General features: G+C 42.6%; 1 protein-coding gene across 1 annotated transcript in view; it reads left to right on the forward strand.

Moving 5' to 3' along the window:
* Positions 1 to 8,542: 8,542 nt before the first annotated feature.
* RNF112 (ring finger protein 112) overlaps positions 8,543 to 23,436 on the forward strand; it is a 28,982-nt gene continuing 14,088 nt past the window's right edge. Inside the window, exons 1-8 of the mRNA XM_042472239.1 lie at positions 8,543 to 8,675; positions 13,301 to 13,374; positions 16,094 to 16,412; positions 17,826 to 18,041; positions 19,212 to 19,349; positions 20,507 to 20,611; positions 20,729 to 20,779; positions 22,434 to 22,490. Of these exons, the coding sequence (XP_042328173.1) occupies positions 13,352 to 13,374; positions 16,094 to 16,412; positions 17,826 to 18,041; positions 19,212 to 19,349; positions 20,507 to 20,611; positions 20,729 to 20,779; positions 22,434 to 22,490 (909 nt within the window). The 5' untranslated portion in view covers positions 8,543 to 8,675; positions 13,301 to 13,351. The remainder of the gene's footprint in view (positions 8,676 to 13,300; positions 13,375 to 16,093; positions 16,413 to 17,825; positions 18,042 to 19,211; positions 19,350 to 20,506; positions 20,612 to 20,728; positions 20,780 to 22,433; positions 22,491 to 23,436) is intronic.

Raw genomic sequence — 23,436 nt, forward strand, 5'->3', positions numbered from 1 at the left:
GTCACTGATATATCACTGACACACTGCTTCTTGAGAGGCTTGTGTGAGGCCGTTTTCAGCTACAGTGCTTCTTGAGAGGCTTGTGTGAGGAATAGCTGTAGCTATAGTAAGCGATAGGGCTGCCAGGTAAAATACAGAAAAGGGCTCTTGTATTTTTTAATATCTGTGAAGACAAGGGAATTGCCCTACACAGAGCCTTGTCCTATATTTTACCCAGCAATATTATGCCAGTCAATGATCTGTTAGGTCTAGAAGCTGTGTTTTGCTCCTTTCCATTCAACAGATCTTGCCTTCTTGCATGCCTTTCATTTTGTGTGCTTGCATTTTCTCGTACTGGAAATTAGCCATAATTTGTATTGCTCGTGCTGTTTCTGCCATAATGTTAACACATATCTGTTTCTCCTGTTTTAATCACTCACATTCTTTTCTTTCTGTCTTTGGGAGATGAGTATGAGTAAATGTTATCTGAGGTGCTACAGAAAAGGAGAGTTATATGTTAGAAAGTCTGCAGTTATGATGTTGGTCACCAGAGTGGCGAAGTCAACATACCTATTTTCTTTTTACTTTCTTGGTTAATTCTAATCAAGAGGAGGATTTCAGATGAAAACAGCATCTTTGGCCATGGTAACTACATCATATTCTCCAAATCTCCCAAATTCCTTTGCTGGACGGGGAATTTTTTTTAAAAAAATCAAAAGTTTGCTTTTGTTCCTTAAGCTGTGAGACTACGGGAACTACATCTTTGTTACAGGAGATATCTTTTGTATCAAGAGGGGCCAGGTTCACAACAATGTCAGTTCAAGATGCTTTGCTGCTTGAAATGAAGGACCAAATGGTGCTCTCTTCTATCCCTTATCAAAACTAACTGGACTGTTCAGTGGGAATGGTTCTCCATTGTATATTGCAGCAGCAGGTGCTACTGAGGATGTAGGGCAAGCTCTCTCTCCCTCTCCCTCTCTCTCTCTCTGTGTGTGTGTGTGTGTATTTGCCCATAAACCCTTGCTAATGCTCTGCTGTAACAAGTATTTATCACCTGAGGTAGTCCTTCTCTCTCTCTCTCTCTCTCTCTCTCTCTCTCTCTCAGCAGACCAAATCTGCATCTCAGACAGGAGACCTGGGAAACAATACTTTCTGCCTTCATTCCACTGCTGCTGTTTTAATATTTATTTAGATCCAGGGATGTGTGACTTTTTGGTTATTTTTCAAGATACAGGCATACCTCACTTCACAAAGCTTCTGACAAAGAAACTCATTTTTGCAAAGTCTTTTTTGCATCTGCCCAGCTCCCACCTTTTTCCCTTATCCTCTGTTTAGCTGGAGGTTTTTTTAGCAGCAGCAGCAGCACAGGTAAAATGGTGAAGGAGGACTGGAATAACATAGATATTCAGTATCAGGTTTCAGCAGTGCATCTACAGTAAACTATGCAATAAAGGTGGGATACAGACCGCCCAAAAAGGGCGGTCTTCCGCCGCCCTAGTTTGCTCTGCGGAGGAGCCACAGCTCCAGACTGTGGGGCTTCCCCGTGGAGCAAAAAGAACCCTTAAAAGCGGGTTCTTAATGCAGTGCATTTGTGATGCTGCAATGCGCCAATGGCGCACTTGCGGCATCACAAACATGCATGCTAAGCACCTGGTGCATCAAAATGACGGCACCCATGTATACAGGGTTAGGGAGCATGTGAACGATGCATGCTCCCTAACCCTACTGCCGCCACCATGCTACATTTTGCCAGTATGTATCCCGCCAACGTTTGAGCTGGGAAAGAATGAGATCCTCCTGTAGCTGGTCCTACTGAAGTTGTGTGGGCCTGCCCACAACAGGCAAGGTAAACAGCAGCTGCTTCCAGAATCCTTTAGTGAGCATGTGTGAACAGCAAAACAGAGAGAGCCAGAGCACCCAGAAGCTGGCCTACATCTGGGCAGCCAGCGAGTGTGAAGCCAGCTTCTGGGTGTCTTGTGGGCATGCATTGTCTGTATGCCATACCTCCAAGCCACCAGGAAGTTGCCTTTAATGCCGGTCTGTTTCACCCCAAAGTTTGTGTGTTGCTTTGAGATGATATGGAGAAAAATCCTCTGTAGGCTATAAAACTAGGTCACAATTCCAATGACCATAAACTGACTGGGACAAAGGCAGTCAAAGTTAGTTCACTAATAGAAACAAACCAACAAAGCACTTAAGAGATTAAATTGAGGTTAAGATAAGGGTCATGAGGCTAAATTGCTTGCAACAGGTGCCAACTTGTCTGTGAAATCTCCCAGACAGTTCCTGCTTTTTTATCTATCTCATCAGCATCTTGAGAGTGATCCATTAAACACCTTCTATTAATCTTCCATATAAAATCTTAAATTGGTATTAAAAGAGATTAGTTAGCAATCTTTCATCAGTTGTTGTTGTTTTGCGTGTCTTCCAGTTGTTGCTAATTTATGAAGACTGGTGAACCTATCATAAATTTTTCTTGGCAGGGTTTTTTCACTGCCTTCCTCTAAAGTGAGAGTTTGAGTTGCTCAAAGTCACCCAGTGAGTCTCCATGGCTGAGCACAGCTTTGGCCCCTGGTCTCTAGAATCCTAGTCCAATACTCAAACCACTACACCATGCTGTCTCTCCCAATATTAGCCTTACCATTAGTCAAAAGAGTAGTGACGCCATGATTTAGCTAACTGTGCATGAATGGAGATTTTTGCTGTTTCCCTTCTTGAGACCCAAGAGAAAGCCAATGGGCACATCTACACTGGCTGAAAAAATCTGAATACATCCTGGAGTTTTCTGCTCCAAAACTGCCCTTAATCTGTCAGGGATGATGGGAGTTGTGGCTCTTCACCTGGCCTGGAACTCACCACCTGGTTGTGCACCACGCTGACCAGTTTTGGCCAGTTGTTATATCTTTGCAAGAGTTGCAGAGAACAGGCTGAAGACCCCGACAAACTCCCCAAGCCTTCTCACTCTTGCTTCCACAGAAGTCTTCACCCTTCTTCACCAGGGTCCTGCTGGTTCTTGTAGCTTCACCCAAGACACCAGACAACTCAGTAGTCATATAAAAGATCTACTTTATTCTACTATATACACAGCTCCAAACTATACTCAACTCCTCACTCTCCAATCCAACTACTCACAACTACAACCCACAAAATACACTGGGATGTATAGTCATTATTATAGCCATATCATGGTACCACCTACTGTGGTCTGTTTCCACCCAGCAGGCATGTACATCATTCCCATTGGTTCTCCTTGTTCATCCCACAATTAATGATTCCATCATCTCAGCCTTGACCACTTAACAATTGTCAGGTGTGTTCAATTATCCACTTTGCAATTCTTGTCCTTGGCACTCTGGACCTGTTAATTGTATTACCATTCACACCTGTGTGGTTCTCAATTGGCTTCTGCTGAGTCACTCTGACTCTCACATACATCTTTTATTTCTCTTACTGTATAACCCATGTGGCTTTTTCCTTAACATAATCTACCATGTGAGCACCACAGCAGTGAGGTGAAGCCCCATGGGGACCATGAGTCCATGGGTGCCTTGTTCTGATCTCCCCAGAAGTGATGTTGTCAACAAGGCTCTTCTGAAAGAGAGCTGCTTTTATGGCTGGTGAGGGAGTGGCCCTGAGGAGCATAGGGCAGTGTGTTGATGTGCAGTGCAGTTTCCCTGACCAATCACCTGGACAAGAAAGTGGCTTCACCTCTCTGTGGTGCAAGTATGTATGGTGCTCACATAGTGAATTCAAGGCATCTCTGGAGCAGAATATTCTGTGCAGCTTCTGAATTTTCAAATTGGATCACCCTTAATCCAACCTGATCCAGCTGTTCATAATCCTGAGGTCCCTTCAGAGTTCTCTAGTAAACTCTGGTCTTCTTTCATCAGATTAAAGGCTAAAAGGAGCCTCTTTAGTGCAGGACTGGCTGTGCATCATTTGGGCTGATAGCATCAGGTCTGGGGTGAGTATGGGCTTTTCCTCTCATGTAGATATGTCCAACATCAGTCTAAGTAGACAGCCTTGGGCTAAATGGAGAAATACTGTAGTCTAAACTCATATGATTTAACTTAGTATACTGAAATAAACAAATTGCACACATACACAAAGAACACAGCAACAAACCTATTACTAGGCGTTCCTTCAGCTCTCTGCGGGCTTCTGTTAATTTGTTTTGCTATTCATTTTGTACAATGGCTTAGTTTCTTCTCAAATTAACTTTTAATTTGCTTGGCTTTGGACAAATCATGAGGATTTCATGGGCCAAGTTAGCCTTAAAGAGGGAATCATAAGGGACCAGCCTCTCTAGCCTGGCATCTTCCATGTAATTTGGGCCACACAACTCACTTTGTTGCCACACTGCAACATTGGGAAAGTCAGGTTGCTCCACTCATGCTGTAAGATGTTTGCCTGTTATTTTATTATTGTACATTTTCCCATCATTTGTGTCATGCATTTCAACTGTCCCTTATTGCTATTTTGAAAATATAGCAAAAGTGTCACTGTTGAAATCAATAAGACTGAAGTTGTGGTTAACTTAAGTTAGCTTTTAAGTAACCAGACTACTCTCCTATCCAAATATAGTCAGCCCTTCATATCCACAAATTCTTTAATATAAACTGCAAAAAGCAAGCCTTGGTTTTTAATGTTTTATATGAGACATCAATTTACTACACCATTGTATTTAATAGGGCCTGGGCATCCATGGATTTTGATATCCATGGAGGGTTCAGAAACAAAATTCCAGCAGATACCAAGTGCCCACTGTAACTGGAAGCTGAAACAGAATATTTCTGTGTGAAGTGTTGAATCCTGCCATTCCATTTAGCTTCTGTCTTCATGGAGGAAAGAATTATTCAATGTCTTATGTCTCTGTCTACTAAACACTGTCAGTCATCATTGGACTATTTTGGGCAGTCCTCCTATTAGTATTTTCCTCTCCGTTTGTTCTTTTTCTAAGTTACAGTCAGCCTTCCTTATCTTGATATTACCAAGCATCCATGGTATGAAAATATTCAAAAAATATGTAATTTCATAAAAGTAAACCTTGATTTTGCTATTTTATATAAGTGGCACCATTTTACTATGCCATTTTATATAATGAGATTTGAGTATCCACTGTTTTTGGTGTCCACGGGGGGTCCAAGAACCAAACCCCAGTGGATACCAAGGTCCCACTGTATAACTGGAAACCTTGGGGTTTTTCTAGACATGCAATTACTTTCCTTTTGTACATGGATGATGCCATTTTGACTCCATAAAGCTAGGCTCGTGAATAATGACTTTGCCATTAGTATGTATGATTTGCATATGTACTATTAGTAGGTATGATTTATTTAATATGCATCTGATATGGTTATATATAATTTAAATTTTAGTATATATTTATTTTCATTTTTCCCTCACTAATTCGTGATAGAAATATATATGACAGAAAAAGGCAACTGTGTTAGGTCCAGAGTCCAATTTTCAAGACTCTTTGGGGACCTCAAGTATCAGCAATAATGTCCATTTAAAAAAAACTGGAGTAGCTAGATATGGAAGCTTTGAAGAGAGTCAATTCTCCTTTGAGCTATCTATCTAGCTAGCTAGCTATCTATCAGCATGTATGTAGTTCAAACAAGTCATGAATTTTGCTTACTTACAAGTGTGTTTTGTATCCAGCATGGCTACACTGACCCCCAAACTTTGGCCTTCCAGGTGTTTTGGACTTCAGCACCCAGAATCCCAGACTATTGGCAAAGATGGCTGAGGATTCTGGGATCTGGAGCCCAAAAACCTAGAGGGACAGAATTTGGGAATCATTGGAAGTTTCAGTGTTAGACTAGGGCTATGGGAGACCAGGGTTCAAAACCACAGTCAGCTGTGGAAACTCACAAGGCTTGCATCCGCATTGCAGAAATAATGCACTTTGACACCGCTTTAACTGCCATGGCTTCATTGCTATGGAATTCTGAGGTTTATAGTTTGTTGTAGCACCATTGCCATCTAAAAGAGAAGGCTATATATCTCACAAAAGCATAAATCCCAGAATTTCACAAAACTGAGCCATGGCAATTAAAGCAGTGCCAAAGTGCATTATTTGTACAGTGCAGATGCAGCCTAGAGGATTATGGACAAATCACACTCCCTCTGCCTGAGAAGTAGGAAACGGCAAATCTCTTCTGAATAACCTTTGCCAAGAAAAACCTGTGACAGGTTAGGTAACCCTGAGTCAAGAGTCAAGTTGGCAGCAAGCAACAATAACAAACATACTGAACTAAACTAAAAAAGAGACGCGTGTGTCACATGCTATTCAAGACTGTTAAAATGAATACCATACTCACAAACTTCAATACAAAAGGAAAAGCCTAACAAGTAACAATTAATCAAAGTAAAAAATATAGAATATTTGGGAAGAATGGAACATTCAACTAACCTATATTTGCTTCAAAGAAGGCAAAGAGAAGAGGAAGCTATTCTCTTTTACAGAAAGCTAAACAGGACTTACACTTCAGGTGTATGATTTGGCATTGTTAAGGTTCTTTTTGAAATAAAGAGCATAGCAATGGACATTTGTGTCTCCTGTTTATAGTTATAATATGGACATTATACTTAATGACAACAATACACCGGAAATATTACAGTGGTACATCTAAGCACATCTATTCTTACATCTGCACTGCAAAAACAATCCAGTTTGGCACCACTTTAACTGCCATGGCTCAATGCTATGGGATTTTGGGATTTGTCATTTGCTGTGGCACCAGAGCTCTCGGAGAGAGAAGGCTAAATACTTCACAAAACTACAATTCCCAGAATTCTATAGTATTGAGCCATGGCAGTTAAAGCAGGACACAGTATGTATGTTTTTTCCAGACATGCAGAAGGAACGCATGTATAAGGCATTTCTGCCTCATGCAATTACCTTAAATCTCTTCGGGTTTATTTTTATTCTTGCTTTGCTCCTGGGAGGGCTCTTAATCTTGTCTGTGCGTGATCCTTTTAAATACAATTTAGCTTCATCTTTCCTGAGAGAGGGCATTTCATCTACCCAGGAGAGTGTCTCAGGCCAATTTTGCCCCACCACTGGCTACATGGTTATAGCATTATTTGGAGCATTGCTACTCCAAATACAAATTCTTCCCCTTCCCCACTGAAATTTTCTTTCAGTCCCCAAATTTCTAGGGCCTTGTCTAGACAATTAAAATACTCCTCATATGAACTGAATAGACCGTGATCCGGCCACATGTGATTCAGAGGAATTAGGACATTTTTGCAAGGGGCATGCAGGGGCATGATATTCCATAAACTCTGTGTTTTTACTGGAGTATCCACAAGGATGTGCATTATCAGATGTGTTGTTGTCTGTCCACTTTGCGTGGATTCACATGGCTGCGCATTTTTGGCAGAGCGAGGATGAATAGATGCACATTTCTGGGTGGCGGGCTCACCATTTTTGGAGGCCTGAAAGCCTGTGTGGTGTGGTGCTTTTAGACTTGGACTAGGATGCTGAAAGACCAGGGTTCAAATATTTGCTCAGCCATAGGAACTGACAAGGTGACCTTAGGCAAGTCACACTCTCTCAGCCTAAGAGGAAGGCAACAGCAAACTCCCTCTGAACAAATCTTGCCAAGAAAGCCTAGCGATCTGTTCACCTTAGGGTCGCCCTAAGTCATGGCATAGTGTATGTTGGACTGTGACTCTGGAGACCAGGGTTCAATTCCCTGCTTGGCCATGAAACCCACTCGGTGATCTTGGGCAGGTCACACTCTCTCAGCCTCAGAGGATGACAATGGTAAACCTCCCCTGAGCAAATGTTGCCAAGAAAACCCTATGACAGGGCTGCCTTAGGGTCACCCAAAGTGAGCAATGACTTGAAGGCTACCCAACAACCACAAAGTCGGAAACAACTTGAGGGCAAACAACAACAAAATAGAAATAATGGAATCTGTCCCCGCTAAAGACTGGACAGTTGGAGGGTCCGACCAGTGCCCAGGCCTTTGGGGGGAAACATAAATAGCCCTTTAGGGGGAAAGTTACTTTCTTTCATCCAATTAATCTCCCAGTGTTTATGGTGACCCTAAGGTGAACCTATCACAGGGATTTCCTTGGCAATTTTCTTCAGAGGTGGTTGGCCATTGCCATCCGCTGAGGCTGAGAGAGTGTGACTTGCCCAAGGTCACCCAGTAGGTTTTTCATGGATTCGAACCCTGGTCTCTAGAGTCAAAGGGGGCATCCACACTGCGGAACTAATCCAGTTGCACACCGCTTTCACTAGCCTGGTTGAATGCTCTGGAATTCTGGGAATTGTAGTTTTGTGAGCTATTTAGCTTTTTCTGTCAGTGTGACTAGACATCCTCCTTTTCCAGGACATGTCCTACATTTCAACCTTCTGTCCGGGAGGAACTTCAAAAGGCCCTCTGGACCCCACAACAAACTCCATCTCCCAGAATTCCATAGCTAAGAGCTAGATAAAAAAAGAGTTAAAGCGGAGCCAAACCGGGTTATATTTCTCCAGTGTGGACGCAGCCTTCCTGAGCCTCCTCCTCTCTGGCGACACTGTCTCAGCCACTCCTCCTGGGCAGCAGCAGCAGCGTCAGAATGGGGAAGCAGTAGCTGCTCTTCCTTCGCACGAGATGTTTTTACTTTCGTTTCTTTCTGGTCTTCTTTCTCCTCCTTCGTTCTCAGGAGCCCAAGAGCCTCGCCTGGGACAGGTAAGGGGCAGCAGACCCATCGATTCTGGGGGGGCTTCTCTTGCTTCCTTGCCTTCCCTCTCCACCAGCAGGAAGGCTGGCTTCTGCAAACGCCTCAGCAGCTGGCACAACGGGCTCCGCTTTGGGGGTGGTTGTGTTGTTCTTGTTCTTGTTGTGTGCCTTCAAGTCTAGACCCCCCAGTCGAAAGAAAGCAGTAGCCTCTCCTATCCTGTCATTAACTAAAACAAATGACAGGACTTGCCCATAGGGAAACATTGGGGAAGACATGCCCATAGGGAAACATGAAAGAATATTTGCCCATAGGGCATACATTGGGGAATATTTGCCCATAGGAAAACAGTGGGAATTATTAGCCCTCTTAAGAAAACATTGGGGAATATTTGTCCATAAAAAAATATTGGGAATTACTTGCTCATAGGGAAACATTGGGGAATACCTCTCCATAGGGGGAAATGAGAGAATATTTGCCCATATGAAACATTGAGAATTACTTGCCCATAGAGAAACATGGGAGAATACTTGCCCATAGGGAAATATAGGAACACAATACTTGCCCTAAGTATGGTTTCCCTGTGGGCAAGTACTGTCATTTGTTTTGGTACATCCCATCATTAACAGGATTGTTTTAAAAGACAGGAGGAAAGGAGAGGAGAGGAGAGGAGAGGAAAGGAAAGGAAAGGAAAGGAAAGGAAAGGAGGGAGAGGTCAGTAGAGGATGTGTGTGTGTGCATTGTGTGTCTTCAACTGAGTGTCACACTCTCTCAGCCTCAGAGGATGGCAGTGGCAGACACCCCCCCCCCCCCCCGTGAACAAAACTTGCCAAGAAAACCCCATGATAGGTTCGCCTTAGGAACTGTTGGTGACCCTAAGGCAACCATATATGGGGGTTTCTTGGCAAGATTTGTTCAAGGGGCGGGGGGCTGCCATTGCCATCCTCTGAGGCTGAGAGAGTGTGACTTGCCCATGGTCACCCAGCGGATTTCCATGACCGACCCAGGATTCAAACCCAGGTCTCCAGACTCATAGTGTAGATGCACCCCAGCCTCCTCACAAGAAGGAAATCTTGATATGAAAGGAATTCTATAAAAGAGAGAAACAAACTCTTTTGGGTTGGCCTTGCAGCAGGCAACAGTGGAGCAGAAAAGGATACTGGTGCTATCGCTGACATCTCTGTCTCTGACGTAGGAATTCCTCATTTCTTTTTAATGCAAAAGCTCCAGTAACAGCTCCAGTAGATCAAGGACATTACAAGCAAGTCACCCATGTCCAGACAGTTTCTCTGGGTTGGGTGGTTGGTTGATTTGTTGTCCTTTCCAATTTTGTTATCAGAAAAAGTTAATTTTTCCTTTGCACTGACAACCTGTAGTTGTGGGGTGGATGAGTGGATATGCCTCATGTGAGCAAAATGACTCCACTGATATGGTTTGGACTGGAATCCCCATGCTCCCAAGCCAGCATAACCAGTGATGAAGAATGTACTGTAGTTTATTCAGACAGTGAAAATAATCCAGGTAGAATCAGGATTGAATATTTTATTGTTCACATGCATTTTGAATGCATCTGATTAAGTTTGGGGCATGTGTGCCAAAACCCCCACTTAACCCGGATTAACTGATGACACCCCCCCCCCCCCCGAGTTTTCTTAAAAGATATGCATTATCAGCTGTGTGACTAACTGATGCAAATAGACTGGGGTAAACTGGGATAAAACTCTGCATGCCTTCCTTGAATGTGTTTTAAGTACTTCCACATCATTGACTCCATCTTTCTTTGAGTGCTGGCATGTGTGAGCAACAGAACTCGCAGAGATGTGCAGAGATGTGGTTCCATAGTGTGAACAACAAACCCAGAATGCATGAGTGAGATTATTCCCATAGTTGCACTAAAAAAATGACAACAACGTCAGAGCTGGAAGAAGATGCAAGAGCAATACCCTGCCATGCAAGAATATACAATTAAAGCATTTCTGAAAGATGCCCATAAGTACTAAACCTGGAGTGGAGAAAAGTTGAGAAGTGAGGCTGAGTGAGCCAGCCACTCCAGACAGTCATTTCTGGTTTTCATGAAAAGGGAGCAAATTGCTAAATATTCAGTTAGGTGGGTTATAAACCGCCGCTTTGCAGCGGTCTGCCGCCGCCGCCGTTTGCTCCGTGAGGGAGCTGCTGCAGCCAAACCGCACAGCTCCCTTACGGAGCAAAAAAGAAGCTCCAAAATGGAGCTTCTTTCTGCGGCGCAGCTATGATGCCGCGAGGCGCCGCTGGTGCACTCGTGACGTCATAGGCGCCGCAACACGTCTGGACGCTATGCGTCCAAGATGTAAACATGGCGGCGGCTGTCTGGAATGGCCGTCGCCAAAAAATACGTAGTGACTACGTATTAGGGTTAGGGGGTTGCGGAAGCACCGCACCTTCCTAACCCTAATACGTAGTCACTACGTATTTTTTGGCGGTCTGTAACAAATAAGCCACTTTACCTCTTCCGGCTTGAATTCAGGATCCAAGATGCCCCCAGATATTGTCATACCTAAATTGCTGCCTGTCTAACCAGAATGCCACCAACTGGATGCATCCCGGGTCAAAGCTGGCCAATTTTTTTAAGCTGGAAGCTCCCTGACTTCGAAAAAGTGCTGGTGGAGTGAGGCTTCGACCTGGGATGCATCTGGGCAGTGGCATTTTGGCTAGATGGGTGACGATTTAGGTAGGGTAACATCCAGGGCATCCTGGATCCTAAATTCAAGCCAGAAGAGGTAAAATGGCTTATTTGTTAGTGGGATAAGCTCCCAAGTCAGAGGTACAGTGAAGCACTTGAAGGATTTTCTATCTCCTGTGCCAAAATAATGTGGCTGATTTGGGGTAGTGTACAAGTTAACTTGGTTGAAGAGTAGGTGGTATTTTGCTAGTCTGCTTCAGGCAGTAGTATACTTGGGCTGGACCTGCCCTCTGCTGTTCTTTGTTTCTAGCATCTGTTACTTGGGAAGGGCCATACGGTATTGAGGGAGAAGAAAGTCTTTGTTTCCAAATATTTTGTACGTCAACTCCCAGAAGTTACAATTACAATGTGTTGTGGGAGATGTGATTCAAAACATCTGGGGAACCAAAGCTCATCAGTTCTGACCTAGGGGAAAGGGTGATCCTAAGTATGGCCAGGCTTCCTGCCTCATGCATTCCCAGCCCCTCCAGTCTCCAATAACCACCTTCCTCACACCACTAGCCTCTGAGTATATGTCAACTGATTTTTCTTTTAATGATGTACATCGTGTAGATGATGTAAAAAGCTACTCTATGTTGTTTTGGAACCAAGCCTTCCAAACACACACACATATATACATTCACAAATTATGTGATTTCTTGCTAGTGGTACCTTTTATTCTGGCGATTAAGGCATACTCTCCATGATATCTAGTTATATAAGACAAAAGGGAAAGGGAAATACTGTAGAAAGATAAGACATTGACTCAGCATGTTAGCCCTCAGTTGTGAAATGGGTGTGGCTTTGTAGAGACAGTCCATTCTCCTTGTGGATTCCGGGAAAGAGAGCAAAAATAAAGAGAGGATGCTATTACAAAACAGTTTGTAACAATTTGTAGTAAGAAAAAGGCAATTGCATTTAATGGAATTTTCTTGCTTCTGCTTGTGCTTAGCTACATTTGCCTGAAGACAGTTGTAGTCTAAAAAGTGGAACCATTATTTTTTAAGACTAAACTTCCCAGAATCTTCCAGCAATCAATTAGGCAGGCTAGTTGAGTGATATTCTAGAAACTGTAATCCAAAAAAATAAATTTTGCAGACTGTGATCTCCTTTGTTGGACTGAGATATCTCTGTGCACAAGCATATGTGCATGAGATGATGCAGATAGATTTCCGTACCCTCCAACATTTCACAAATGACAATAGGGACATGTGTGGCCAAGCAACATTAGAGTGCAGTCAAGATGGCAGACGTTATTAAAGAGGGAAAATGCACAAGCCAAGAGATGCTGCAGCAGTTTGTTTTTGGTTGAGTTTACAGGGAAGGATGAGAGTCTGTTCCCTCCTTCCTTCTCCCACATGCTAATCTAATTGAAAACTACATACTAATCTAATTGAGTAACAAAATGCAGTTCAGGCGTTATGCCCACTAGCTCAAATAATAATTCATCTTTTAAGAAGTGCTCTTTCAAAGCAAATTATTTTGGATGAACTAGAAGGATTTGTTTGTGAATGACATTTCTTGCACCATGAAATAGTGATTAAAAAGAAGCAACTGACACAGAACACTGGTCCAACAATGAACAACTTGCAACAAATGGTTAAAGTGTTTTAATTCAAACAAAAGGCTGGAAATTACTAATAGTCAGACTTTTTTAAAAAAATCTGAATAATCTATTAAAACAAACAGGAAAGTTTTTAATCATTTTAATAACCTTGAGTAAAATGGTTCTACAAATTCTGCAGTAGATATAGGGTAGCCATTAAACCTGGCTCAAAGGATTCCCACTTCTTGCCTCTTCAATGTAGCAGAAGAGGTCTTTCTATGTTTTTAAGGTCCACCTATTCCCACTTTTCTCCATCTCTGTACTATCACTCAGAATATTGAGAAAGGGAGGGACAAAACCCTTAACTTCACAATGATGTCTTTGTCTTCTAGGAGGAGTGAAGCTTATCTTGACTGAGGCCATCAGCTCAAGCTTGCCACAGGATGGGAAACTCAAATACTAAAGTGTAAGTTTGACCAACTGATTTTCCATAGAAAAATTGATCAATCTTAGGAAAAGTTTGAAACATCCCAGCACTGTCACTAAATCAGACTAAACTTTGTAATTTTTAAACATTTTTATTGGGATGTTTAAACATCATGGTGAATAAAGATGTTAGAATCTGTATTGTTCTCAGGACATGTTGCCCTCCAGATGTTGTTGAATTGCAGTACCTATGACCCTCCGGAAATTCTTGGACTAAAATTCCCATCATCCCTAGTCAGCATAGATGATGACGACAGGTACTTTTACCTGTCATCATCATCTATGCTGACTAGGGATGATGGGAATTTTAGTCCAAGTGGAGGGTCATAGGTTCTCTGATACTCAGGGGGTGGCGTAGGACTTTTCATATGTTATTTACCAGCCCTCAAGCATCCAAATGTGTCAGACTACAACCTGCATTATCCCGAGCCAGCAACATGCATTCAGAGGAGGTTGTCCTGCTGGAGAGTGCGACTTGCCCCAGAGTCAGTCAGTGAGTTTCTGGGACAGAGTGGCGATTCAAAGTCTTCAAGCAAAACCACTGCATCATGCTGGCTCTCCTAATTATCTTATTGTAAGACATTCTCTTCTCCTGTCCTCATAATTTTGCTGTTTCTCCTTATCTGTCCATGCTATTTCTAATGCCTGGGGATTCCGCGCCCCTCAATCCCCACACCTTCTCTCCCTGAGCTCTTTTGCACTTATTCTTTGCAAGAGCTTGATCCTTCACATGTTTTCACAGAAGGAACATCCCTGGAGTTTATTGGTGTTCACAGCCATGTGAATGCTCAAAAATCACAATCTCCCACTAGCCTTTTTTCTGGGGTGTGGTAGGGTCTGTGGGTTTTGCTAGTAAGTAACATAGTAAGGGACCTTAATCCCAGTTTCTTATCTTTTGCACTTCTACCTAAATTCCTTCTTACCCTGCCTAGTACTCCAGGGGGCAGCTGTTGCAAATGACTCATCCATTTCAAACAGGTCTGTCTGCCCAGAAGTAAACTCACCCCAGATATGTCTTTACCTCCCAGCAACCAGGAAATTATCAAGTCCTTTCTGTTTAAAGAGTCAAAGAGAAAACACCTCTGTCTTCATTGCTTTCTCATTTTGCTCAGGAAGATCCAAAAACCTTCACCTTCATCATGAGTTCACTGACTAGTTTCAGGACATTATTTTTCCTTAAATGTGTAGGTAAATTTATCTGGGCCTCCCTTTCTGCTGTCAAGGCACCAGATCTTGTCTGATCTTGGAAGCTAAACTGGGTCATCCCTGGTCAGTAGTAGGATGGGAGACCACCAAATACCAGATGTTGTGGGCTATATTTCAGAAGAACGAAATTCATGGACTCATTATAAGTTGATAGGCAACTTGAAGGTAAATAGACACCAACAAATTTCCCTGGATTTATTTGTGCAAAGCTTGATCTGAATTTTAGCCTTATCATGTGGAAATCTGGATCTTTGTCAGGTCTACTACTCAGAATCCTGATAACAGTCAAGCGTTTGCTTGATCCTGTAGAATGTACAGACACCAAAAACCTAAACTTTATTATCGGTTCCAGCTAGAATAGATCTGTTGAATCAATGTGATTTAAGTCTGTTTTGTTCAATGCATCTATTAGGAGTTAGGTTTTAATCTATAGCTGGGTTGTTGTTATTGTTTGTTGTTGTTAGCTTTCCTCTCTCTGAGGAAAACACTAAAGAAGAAACTGTCAGGCCACCTTGCCAGACCCACATACTTGACTCTCAGCCACAACATCTGTCTTTGCAAAATTAGTTTTTGTACCAACAACAGCAACCACTTAAAGAGGGCCTACCACCAGCAGAAGTATCACTCAGTATTTTTTGCAAAAATAGTCTCAAGCTATATTTCCCAGCTGTCCTGATTTGGTAGGTACAGTTCTGATTAATCCCCTGGCATTCCACTTTTTTTAGATGCTTTTAAAATGTCCCAATTTCTCTCTCCTCCTCTGACTTTCCTCCTTTGTCATCTGCATACTTTAGCTGCTACAAACTACAGAAGGGGAGAGGACAGGAGGGATGGAATCCTGTCCTCCCCATTAGGCTCAGGCAATAGCAAACTACTGAAGCCTCTCCTAGCTTGTGTATCACTCTGCATTAATAACTTTTGGCATCTTGACCACACTCTGATGTTGCTTTGCCATATGTGTCCCGATTTTCACCTATGAACTATTAGAGAAAAGACACAGCAGTGGATATTAAAGTAACTGATTGAGAGGTCTGAGTTCAAGTAGTTGTATGGATATGACAGGACTGCAAATCCAATCAACCCTAGCAATCATAGTAAGTGGTGAGGGATGATTGAGAGTTGTAGAACAGCAATATCTGGAGGGCCACAAGGTCATAATCTATGCAGCTGTGGCTTCTCCTTATCTGTCCCAGAAAGAGGAGGTGAGTGGATCTTAGCATCCAGAGAATTCCACTGAACTTGCTTCTAAATAAACATCCTGCATACAGTTGTGCTGTAATCAACAGCCACAGATTACCCTGTTTCTTTGCTTATTTCAGAGATGGGGAATTGGGGGAGGTTGTTTCCCTCCAGATGATGTTAGACTCCAACTCCTGTTATCTCGATCATTGGTTGTGCTGTCTGAGGCTGATGGGCAGTAGGGTCCATCAATATTTGGAGTTCTATGGGGTCTTATCCCTTTTCTAATGTGGACTTCTTTGTACGCTTTGCAGTACATCACCAGCCAACCCTGCAAAGACATCTGCAGAAGGCATGATCAAGAGGTTACAAGAAGACTTCACATGCTCCATCTGTCTGGAACCCTTTGATGACCCTGTCTCCATTGACTGTGGACACAATTTCTGCAAGGAGTGTTTGTCTGCCCACTGGAGTGGATCTTCACACTATGGATACCGTTGTCCTGAGTGCCGCCATCCCTGCAGCCGTGAGAGGATGAAGTCTGACACTCGGCTGAAGAACTTGATGGAAAAAATTGTACAGCTCCCTCTGCAGGAGTTTGTTGACAAAGAACAAGTGAAACTAAATGTAGAGGTACTGCTCACAACATTCACAGTATCCAGTAGGGTGGTGTCTGTGGCCATTCAGCAACCACATTCAGTCAAGATGGAAGAGTCACAGAATCATCTATAATGTGCAGCCTGGAAACCTATGCATTGGATTCATGTTTAGTCATGTATTGGTCATACCCATATACCTATATGGGTATGGTCATACACATATAAATCAGTGAGATTTGAGTGCATCATCACTATCTCAAGTCCCACTGAGTTTCCTCTAAACAAGTCTCCTCTAAGCATGAGTAGGCCTGGATCTGACTCATGGAGTTAGAAGAGATCCCAAAGGCAATTTAATCCAACCCCCTGCCAGTTCAGGAACCACAGCCAAAATACTTTGAGAGGTGGCCGTCCATTTTAAAAATTGTAAATAAAATGTAGCCCCTTATTGACATTCAAACAAGCCTTAAAATATAACCAAAAAAATACAAAGTGATTTCTGTGGTAATTTCTTTTCTTCTTATCCACCTATGATATTTTCATTTTTGTGTATGGTGCTTCAAGAGGCCTTAATTCCGGGGGGGGGGGATTATTGCAAAAAATAATAAATGAAAGTCTAGCTCAGAATGTAAGATTTTTTCTGAGTTAAATACTACTGGGAAAATATGGATGATGTGATGAAGGACAGTGTTTTGTTTTATTTTATTTTTAAAAATATTTTAAAATTCTCTGTTGACCCTGGTAGTTCATTTGTTACTGCACAAAACAGAACCTTTGGACAATTGTAAGCAATAAACTAAATACTGGACAGAGCTAGTCTGAAAACCCAAGGTGATGGAAGCACCCCTGAAAGCCCTTATTAAAAGCAATCAAGGTGTAAAGATATTGTTACTGTTCATCTGAAGCTGAACAGAGATGCTCTCCTTAAGTAGGGAATTCCACAGCTAGAATGTTGCCACAGTAAACAACCTATTCTATGTTCCTGCCAACCTTTAGTAATAGGTTATGCAGCAGGATCTCAGAGGAAAAATAACCATGACCACTAATGATCATACTTACCAAGATACTTGTAATATATCATAAGAGCAATTCAGTCACACTGGGTCAATAAGGGAGAGCTTAACAATGAATGGAAATACCAGAGATTGAAGATACCAGGTACAGATGCCGGCAAAATGTCAGGGATAAACTCTTCCAGAACATGGCCACATAGCCTGAAAAATCCACAAAAAACTGTTTAATGATATTTCTACTAACATTCACTGATTTTATGTAGTTATATTGTAGTGTATTTTACTTACCTATATTCTACATTATTTATCATCCTGGTCATATGAGGGTTTTGTGAACTGTCATCCAAATAAAGCAACTTTTTCAGACTCTGGGTTACCTGAATCTGACTAGCTGGTTTAGGACTGGTTCTAACCTGGTGGGTTCCCTTCCCTTTCAGGAGGTGCCAACAACTCCATTGCCGCCAATGCAACCAGTGCAGCTTGTGGGTTTAGATGAGAAGGGGGATCTTTGCTTGGACGAAGAAGCCCTGAGCCATTGTTTTGAGCAGGGGCAGGTGAAGGATGCTCCTGTCTGCTTGGTTTCAATCCTTGGGGAACAACGCCGCGGCAAATCCTTTCTGCTGAATTTTCTCCTGAGGCGGCTCCAAAACCTGGTGAGCATCATAAGGTGTATGTGTGTGTTTTGTTAGTGTTTGTCTTCATTAACTGACACCTGTGTAGGTTCGTCAGCTTTTCTGGATTAAAATCAGCCAAAGTTATTACATTACAGTTAAAAGCTATAATCACTGCTAACAGGGACTTGGCAGACCAGCCATTAAGGCCAGCCTGGGGGCAGAGTCGGGGCATGGTGTCCACATGATGCATGTCCTGATTCTGCCCCTAGCCTGGCATGATGCTGCACACTGCTTCACACAGTGTGTGGCATCACAGCACTCTACATGACGCAGCACCAAAGGAGCATGGAGAAGCCATGCACCAGCAGCTATGGCATCCTTTCTGGGGCGCAAAAAGCCCCTTTTGTGGCTCCTTTTTGCACTGTGGAAAGGAGAGATTGGGATGCAGCATGTGGTTGCCGCGGCTCCAATCTGCTGCAGATAGAGGTGGCTGAAGTCCGCCCCTTGGGGTAGTCTGTACAGCCCCATTATCACTGTTTTCTTTGCCTTGCTTTTCATCCTTTTTGATGTGTGTGCATTTTCTTAGTTCCACCTGAATCTGGTAACCTTCCCCAGACATTGCACAGCCATCATTTATTGTAGTTCCCTCCTCATCCATCCAGCCTTTGGAGTGAACACACACAATTGTGCCTGTAAGGAATTTTGTAAGATCTTTGACTTTGTTTTCCCTTGCTTCATTTTTTACATCCTTTGTTGCATGCCCCTAAAATTTACTCTTGACTTATCCATGAGCCATCCAAATCTATGATCCATCCAAATCTATAATTTATGGCTTCCAAACCTGCCCTCGACTTATACATGAAATCGGCTTATAGTTGAGTATACTGTATATGGTAATTTGAAAGATGTACCTTTGCAAGATGGCCAAAGATGTGAAAGGCAGGACAGATGCTCTAGGTAGGGTAGCAAGGCAGGCAAGTCCCTGAAATGGTGAAGGCTTCCTTTAAGAGGAAACATTTTCCCTCTTTTGGCACTAATCACTTCACACACAACTTAACTGAACTACAGAGTATAGAAAACTGAAATCAGCTTCTGGATCACTGGATCACTTATGGCACATCATTCCTAGTCCAAACATCTTCCCTATCCTGGAATGCAAAGTTTTTCATGCTTTCATGGTGAGTCTTTGTCCTCTGTGCTCGTTGACAGGTGGCTGAAGATGATTCATGGATGGGCCGAAAAGATGAGCCACTGACCGGATTTGATTGGCGACCTGGGCCTACAAGCACAACCAAAGGGGTGTGGATATGGAATCAGCCATTTTGGCTGCACAGCGAACATGGAAAGGTAAATGAATTAGAGCAGAGATGTCCATCATGTTTGGAGGTGGGTAAAAGGTGTCTTAGGATCCACTGAAGTAGCCCAGCAAGAATTTCTGATGACCAATAACTTATAGGAACAATAAAATGATTCCCCTCTGCCAGATAATACTGAACAAAGCTGTGGGAGGATAAGATGTGATTGTCAATTGCCACAAAGTCAACTTTGACTTGATAGTAATTAAGTCAAACTCTATGAATAGGAAGCCTCCAAGAGACCCTGTTATTGCTGCTCAGGTATTCCAAAAAATAGGACTGTGACATCCTTGATTGCAGTCTTCCTCTTTTCCAGCTGCCTTCAATTAGGGTCCAATCAGCACTGCAGAAATAATCTAGTTTGACACCACTTTACCTGCCTTGGCCCAGTGCTAGGAAATCCTAGGAATTGTTGTTTGCTGTGACACCAGAGCTTTTTGATGGAGAAGGCTAAATGTCTCACAAAACTACAATTCCCAGAATTCCTTAGCATTGAGCCAGGGCAGTTAAAGTGGTGTCAAACTGGATTATTTCTGCAGTGTGCTTTGGCACTCAGTCTTTTATTATTGTGGATTTTTTGTTAGTTCAAAGGAGTTCTCCAAAGTGCTGAACCTATTTCGGGGACTGGGCTCATCACCTTGAAAAATTCATTAAAATTCAGACTTAAAACCCAGAATTAATTTACCACAGCAATAATATGGAAGCTGCTGCCAAGCTCCATTCTGCTCAGGGATAGAACAGATTCCTAAAATCCTAATTCTTTAATCCAGCATTCATGTCTTCTGCAGCTGGTTGGTGATTCTTGAGATTTTGGTTTAAAAAATACTAAGAACATCAACAATATTGAATCCATAGACCTGAATGTGTTTTAAACCTGCTGTTTGATCATTAACCACATTCACCTAGCAGCCAGAACCAAAACTGTAAAGGCCCAGAAAACTCCAGGGGTAAACGTCCCCTCTGGCTTTTCATCACTCAAACCAGAAAAGTTTTCCCTAGTTTTCTCTAGGCCTTCATATTTCTGTCCCCAAGTAAATGCATTGGAACGTGTTTACCAAAACCATCCTTTATCTGTTACAAAATTATGTCTCATTTTAGAATTTATTAAATTTTTCCTTCTCCAACCATTCTCCAACTCCCCCCCCCAAGGTAGCCATTTTTTTGATAGACACTGAGGGTTCGATGGACTTTGAGAGAAGCAAGGAAACTGGTGTCAAGCTCTCAGCTTTCTCCATGCTGCTCAGCTCCTATCAGGTGGGTTTCTGGCATCTCTTTCTAGTTTTCTTCTCCTTTCTACTGCATAAAAATACACATCGCACCTCTATATGCTATACATCTAACACCTTTCCTGTTCCTCCTATTATTTCCTAGATATTGAATTTGGCCACCATGATGAAGGACACAGATCTGGAATACCTGGACGTAAGTTGGGTTGTAAAGAATTAGGACAGGAGAGCTGAACATTTTGACCTCCAAATTTTGGGATTTTAACTCTCATAATGTGATAATTGGAATTCTCATCTGATAATTGACTATACCAAGTGAGGCTGATGGGAGTGGAAGTCCAAAATAATTGGAGGGTAAGTGTTTCCCACTCCTGGATTAGAAGGAATGTTATGAATCATCTGAGAGTAGAAGGGGTGGAAATTAAGATCCCAGACTCCTGATTTGTCAAGTTTTTGGAGAGAGGAAAACTGGATTTATCACATCATAGAACTGGAAGGATTCAAAGATTATTTTGCCTGACTCCCACTGGCCAAACTCAGAATTATTCTCAGGGCATGCACTACACAATCCAAATTAGGTGCAAACACAGAATTCATGGATTTTCTGTAGAAGCAGAGGAAAGCAGTCTACCCTTAGATTTGCCACCCCTTCAGATCTTGGAGGGAAACAATAATTTGCTTGAGATGACATTTGAACTTAATGGAAGGGAGGTCCTCCATTGTGCCTTATCCCAGTGGAAAGTGTATTCCTTAGTTATGTTTAAATCCTGGCTTTCCTCTTGAATGTTCAAGACAGAATACATGACTCTCCCCCACATTTTCCTCAGAAAAACCCTGTGAGGTAGGTCAGACTGAGAGAGTATGTGAGTGGACCGAAGGGTATTCAATGCTGATGATTACACAGGCATAATCCCTCCCCCTTTATCTCTCTATGTGTTTTAGTTCATTTGAACAACAAGATATTCATCTCTCCTTGCACAACAAACCATCAGGTGCAATCCACTTTGTCCATGGCAAACAATGTGGCCCATATGGCCAGTTAGTGGCTGGGAGAAGGCAAGGGCACATGGGCAGTGTCCAGCTGTGGTTCTACATCTCAGAAAAGAAAGAGCATGTCTTCCTTCAAGATGTCCAGTGTACTCATGTTCTCCTTCGAGATACAGCAGAATAATTTCCTCTATCTTCTATCAACTGTGGAACCATGGCTGGATGCTGTTCACATACTCTCATCCTCAATGATTAAGACATATGGATGTACTCCAATGCAGACATTGTGCACTGGGACAGAAAGATTAGGGAGTCATAAGAGCACCAGCAGAATGCTACACTCTGCCACACTGAAACTTGCTTCCTCCAAATCCCACTTTAAGACTGACCATGACACCACATTGGCAGTGCACATGATTCCTGTGTGTCTCTGTGTGCTGTTCATTATACATTCCTTAATTGTGGACCACTATTAAAGTATCAAAGTAGATAGCCCATACTGAATGCCAGGAGTTGGAGTGTTGAACTGTAGCTGCTGGAACCTGAGTTGAGCCTTCTCTTCACCACAAAGCTAATCTCTGGCCAGCTATTTTCTCTCAGCCTCATCCACTTCTCAGGGTTATTTTGAGGTTAAAATGAGATGAATGCATATATGATCCCCTGAGCTCCATAGAAAAATGAGCAGCACATAAATGTCATGCAATAATAGGTATCATATAGTTATCAGTTCATCTGTTGTCATTTTGTTTCTTATTATTGCCTCTGAGAGGGGAGATGATATGAAGGGTTGGGCTAAGGGTCAGGCTAGGTGAACCAGATCCCCTCATTTTCCAGACTCACATTCTGCCTTCTCTGTCTGCCAGATGTTCATGTATGTAGCCGAGACAGTGGGACGCACCTGCAAATTAAAGCCTATTCAGGTAACAAGTGCTGGTTGTTCAGCTTCCTTCCCTTCCTAGTCACGTTATGTTCTCCTTCGCTCCTCTCACAATCACCATCTGGTTCAGGACTTCTGTCTCGCCAAGACATCAAAAAGCCCCTTTGTTTCCTTCACTGCCATCTCTACTTTCTGGCTGTCACTTTCAGCTCTGTACTCCTCTGCCTGGCACCCACATCTCTCTCCTCCCCACATCCTCTCCCTCTCTCTCCATCTCTATTTCTTTCTCTCTCATGTATGAACACTAGTAAAGTTACTGTGCACCCTCTGCTTGTTACTGCGCTATTGATCTCCCTGTTGTTTTTGTTGCTGTGCCTTCAAGTCGTTTCTGACTTATGATAACCCTAAGGTGAACCTATGCCAGGGTTTTCTTGGCGAGTTTCCTCAGAAAGGGTTTGCCTTTGCCATCCTCTCCAACTGAGAGAATGTCACTTGCCCAAGGTCACCCACTGGGTTTACGTGGCTGGGCTGGGATTCAAACCCTGGTCTCCAGAATCATAATCCACTCTTCAAACCACTACACCATATTGGCTCCTACATTCATCTTTAATTGCTAGGATAGGAGCCACAAATATTCCATCTTATGGAAGAAGCTTGGAGAGAGTGCTAAAATGGTTGTGTGCTACATTCGCATGCTAACTGGGTTGTTTGAGAAGCAAGGAGCCAACCCTTTCTTTTTGTATATTTCCAAAATATATTATAGTTATCTGTTCTTTTGTCTGCAATAGCACTGTATGGTAAATTATCTATTATTAATAGTGAAAAAGAAACAAACTCTAAGCCTTAAAATCTTGCCTGGGAACTTGAAAGTCAGAGTGAGAAGAGTTTCACAGCTCAGGAAGAGATATAGCAGGAATATATGAAACTATTCAAAAATGGATGGAAAATGGATTTCTCAATAACACTTTCTATGTAGGAAACTTGTTTTC

Source organism: Sceloporus undulatus, chromosome 6 (genome assembly GCF_019175285.1).
Source record: "Sceloporus undulatus isolate JIND9_A2432 ecotype Alabama chromosome 6, SceUnd_v1.1, whole genome shotgun sequence".
In the NCBI taxonomy this organism is placed as follows: Eukaryota; Metazoa; Chordata; class Lepidosauria; order Squamata; family Phrynosomatidae; genus Sceloporus; species Sceloporus undulatus.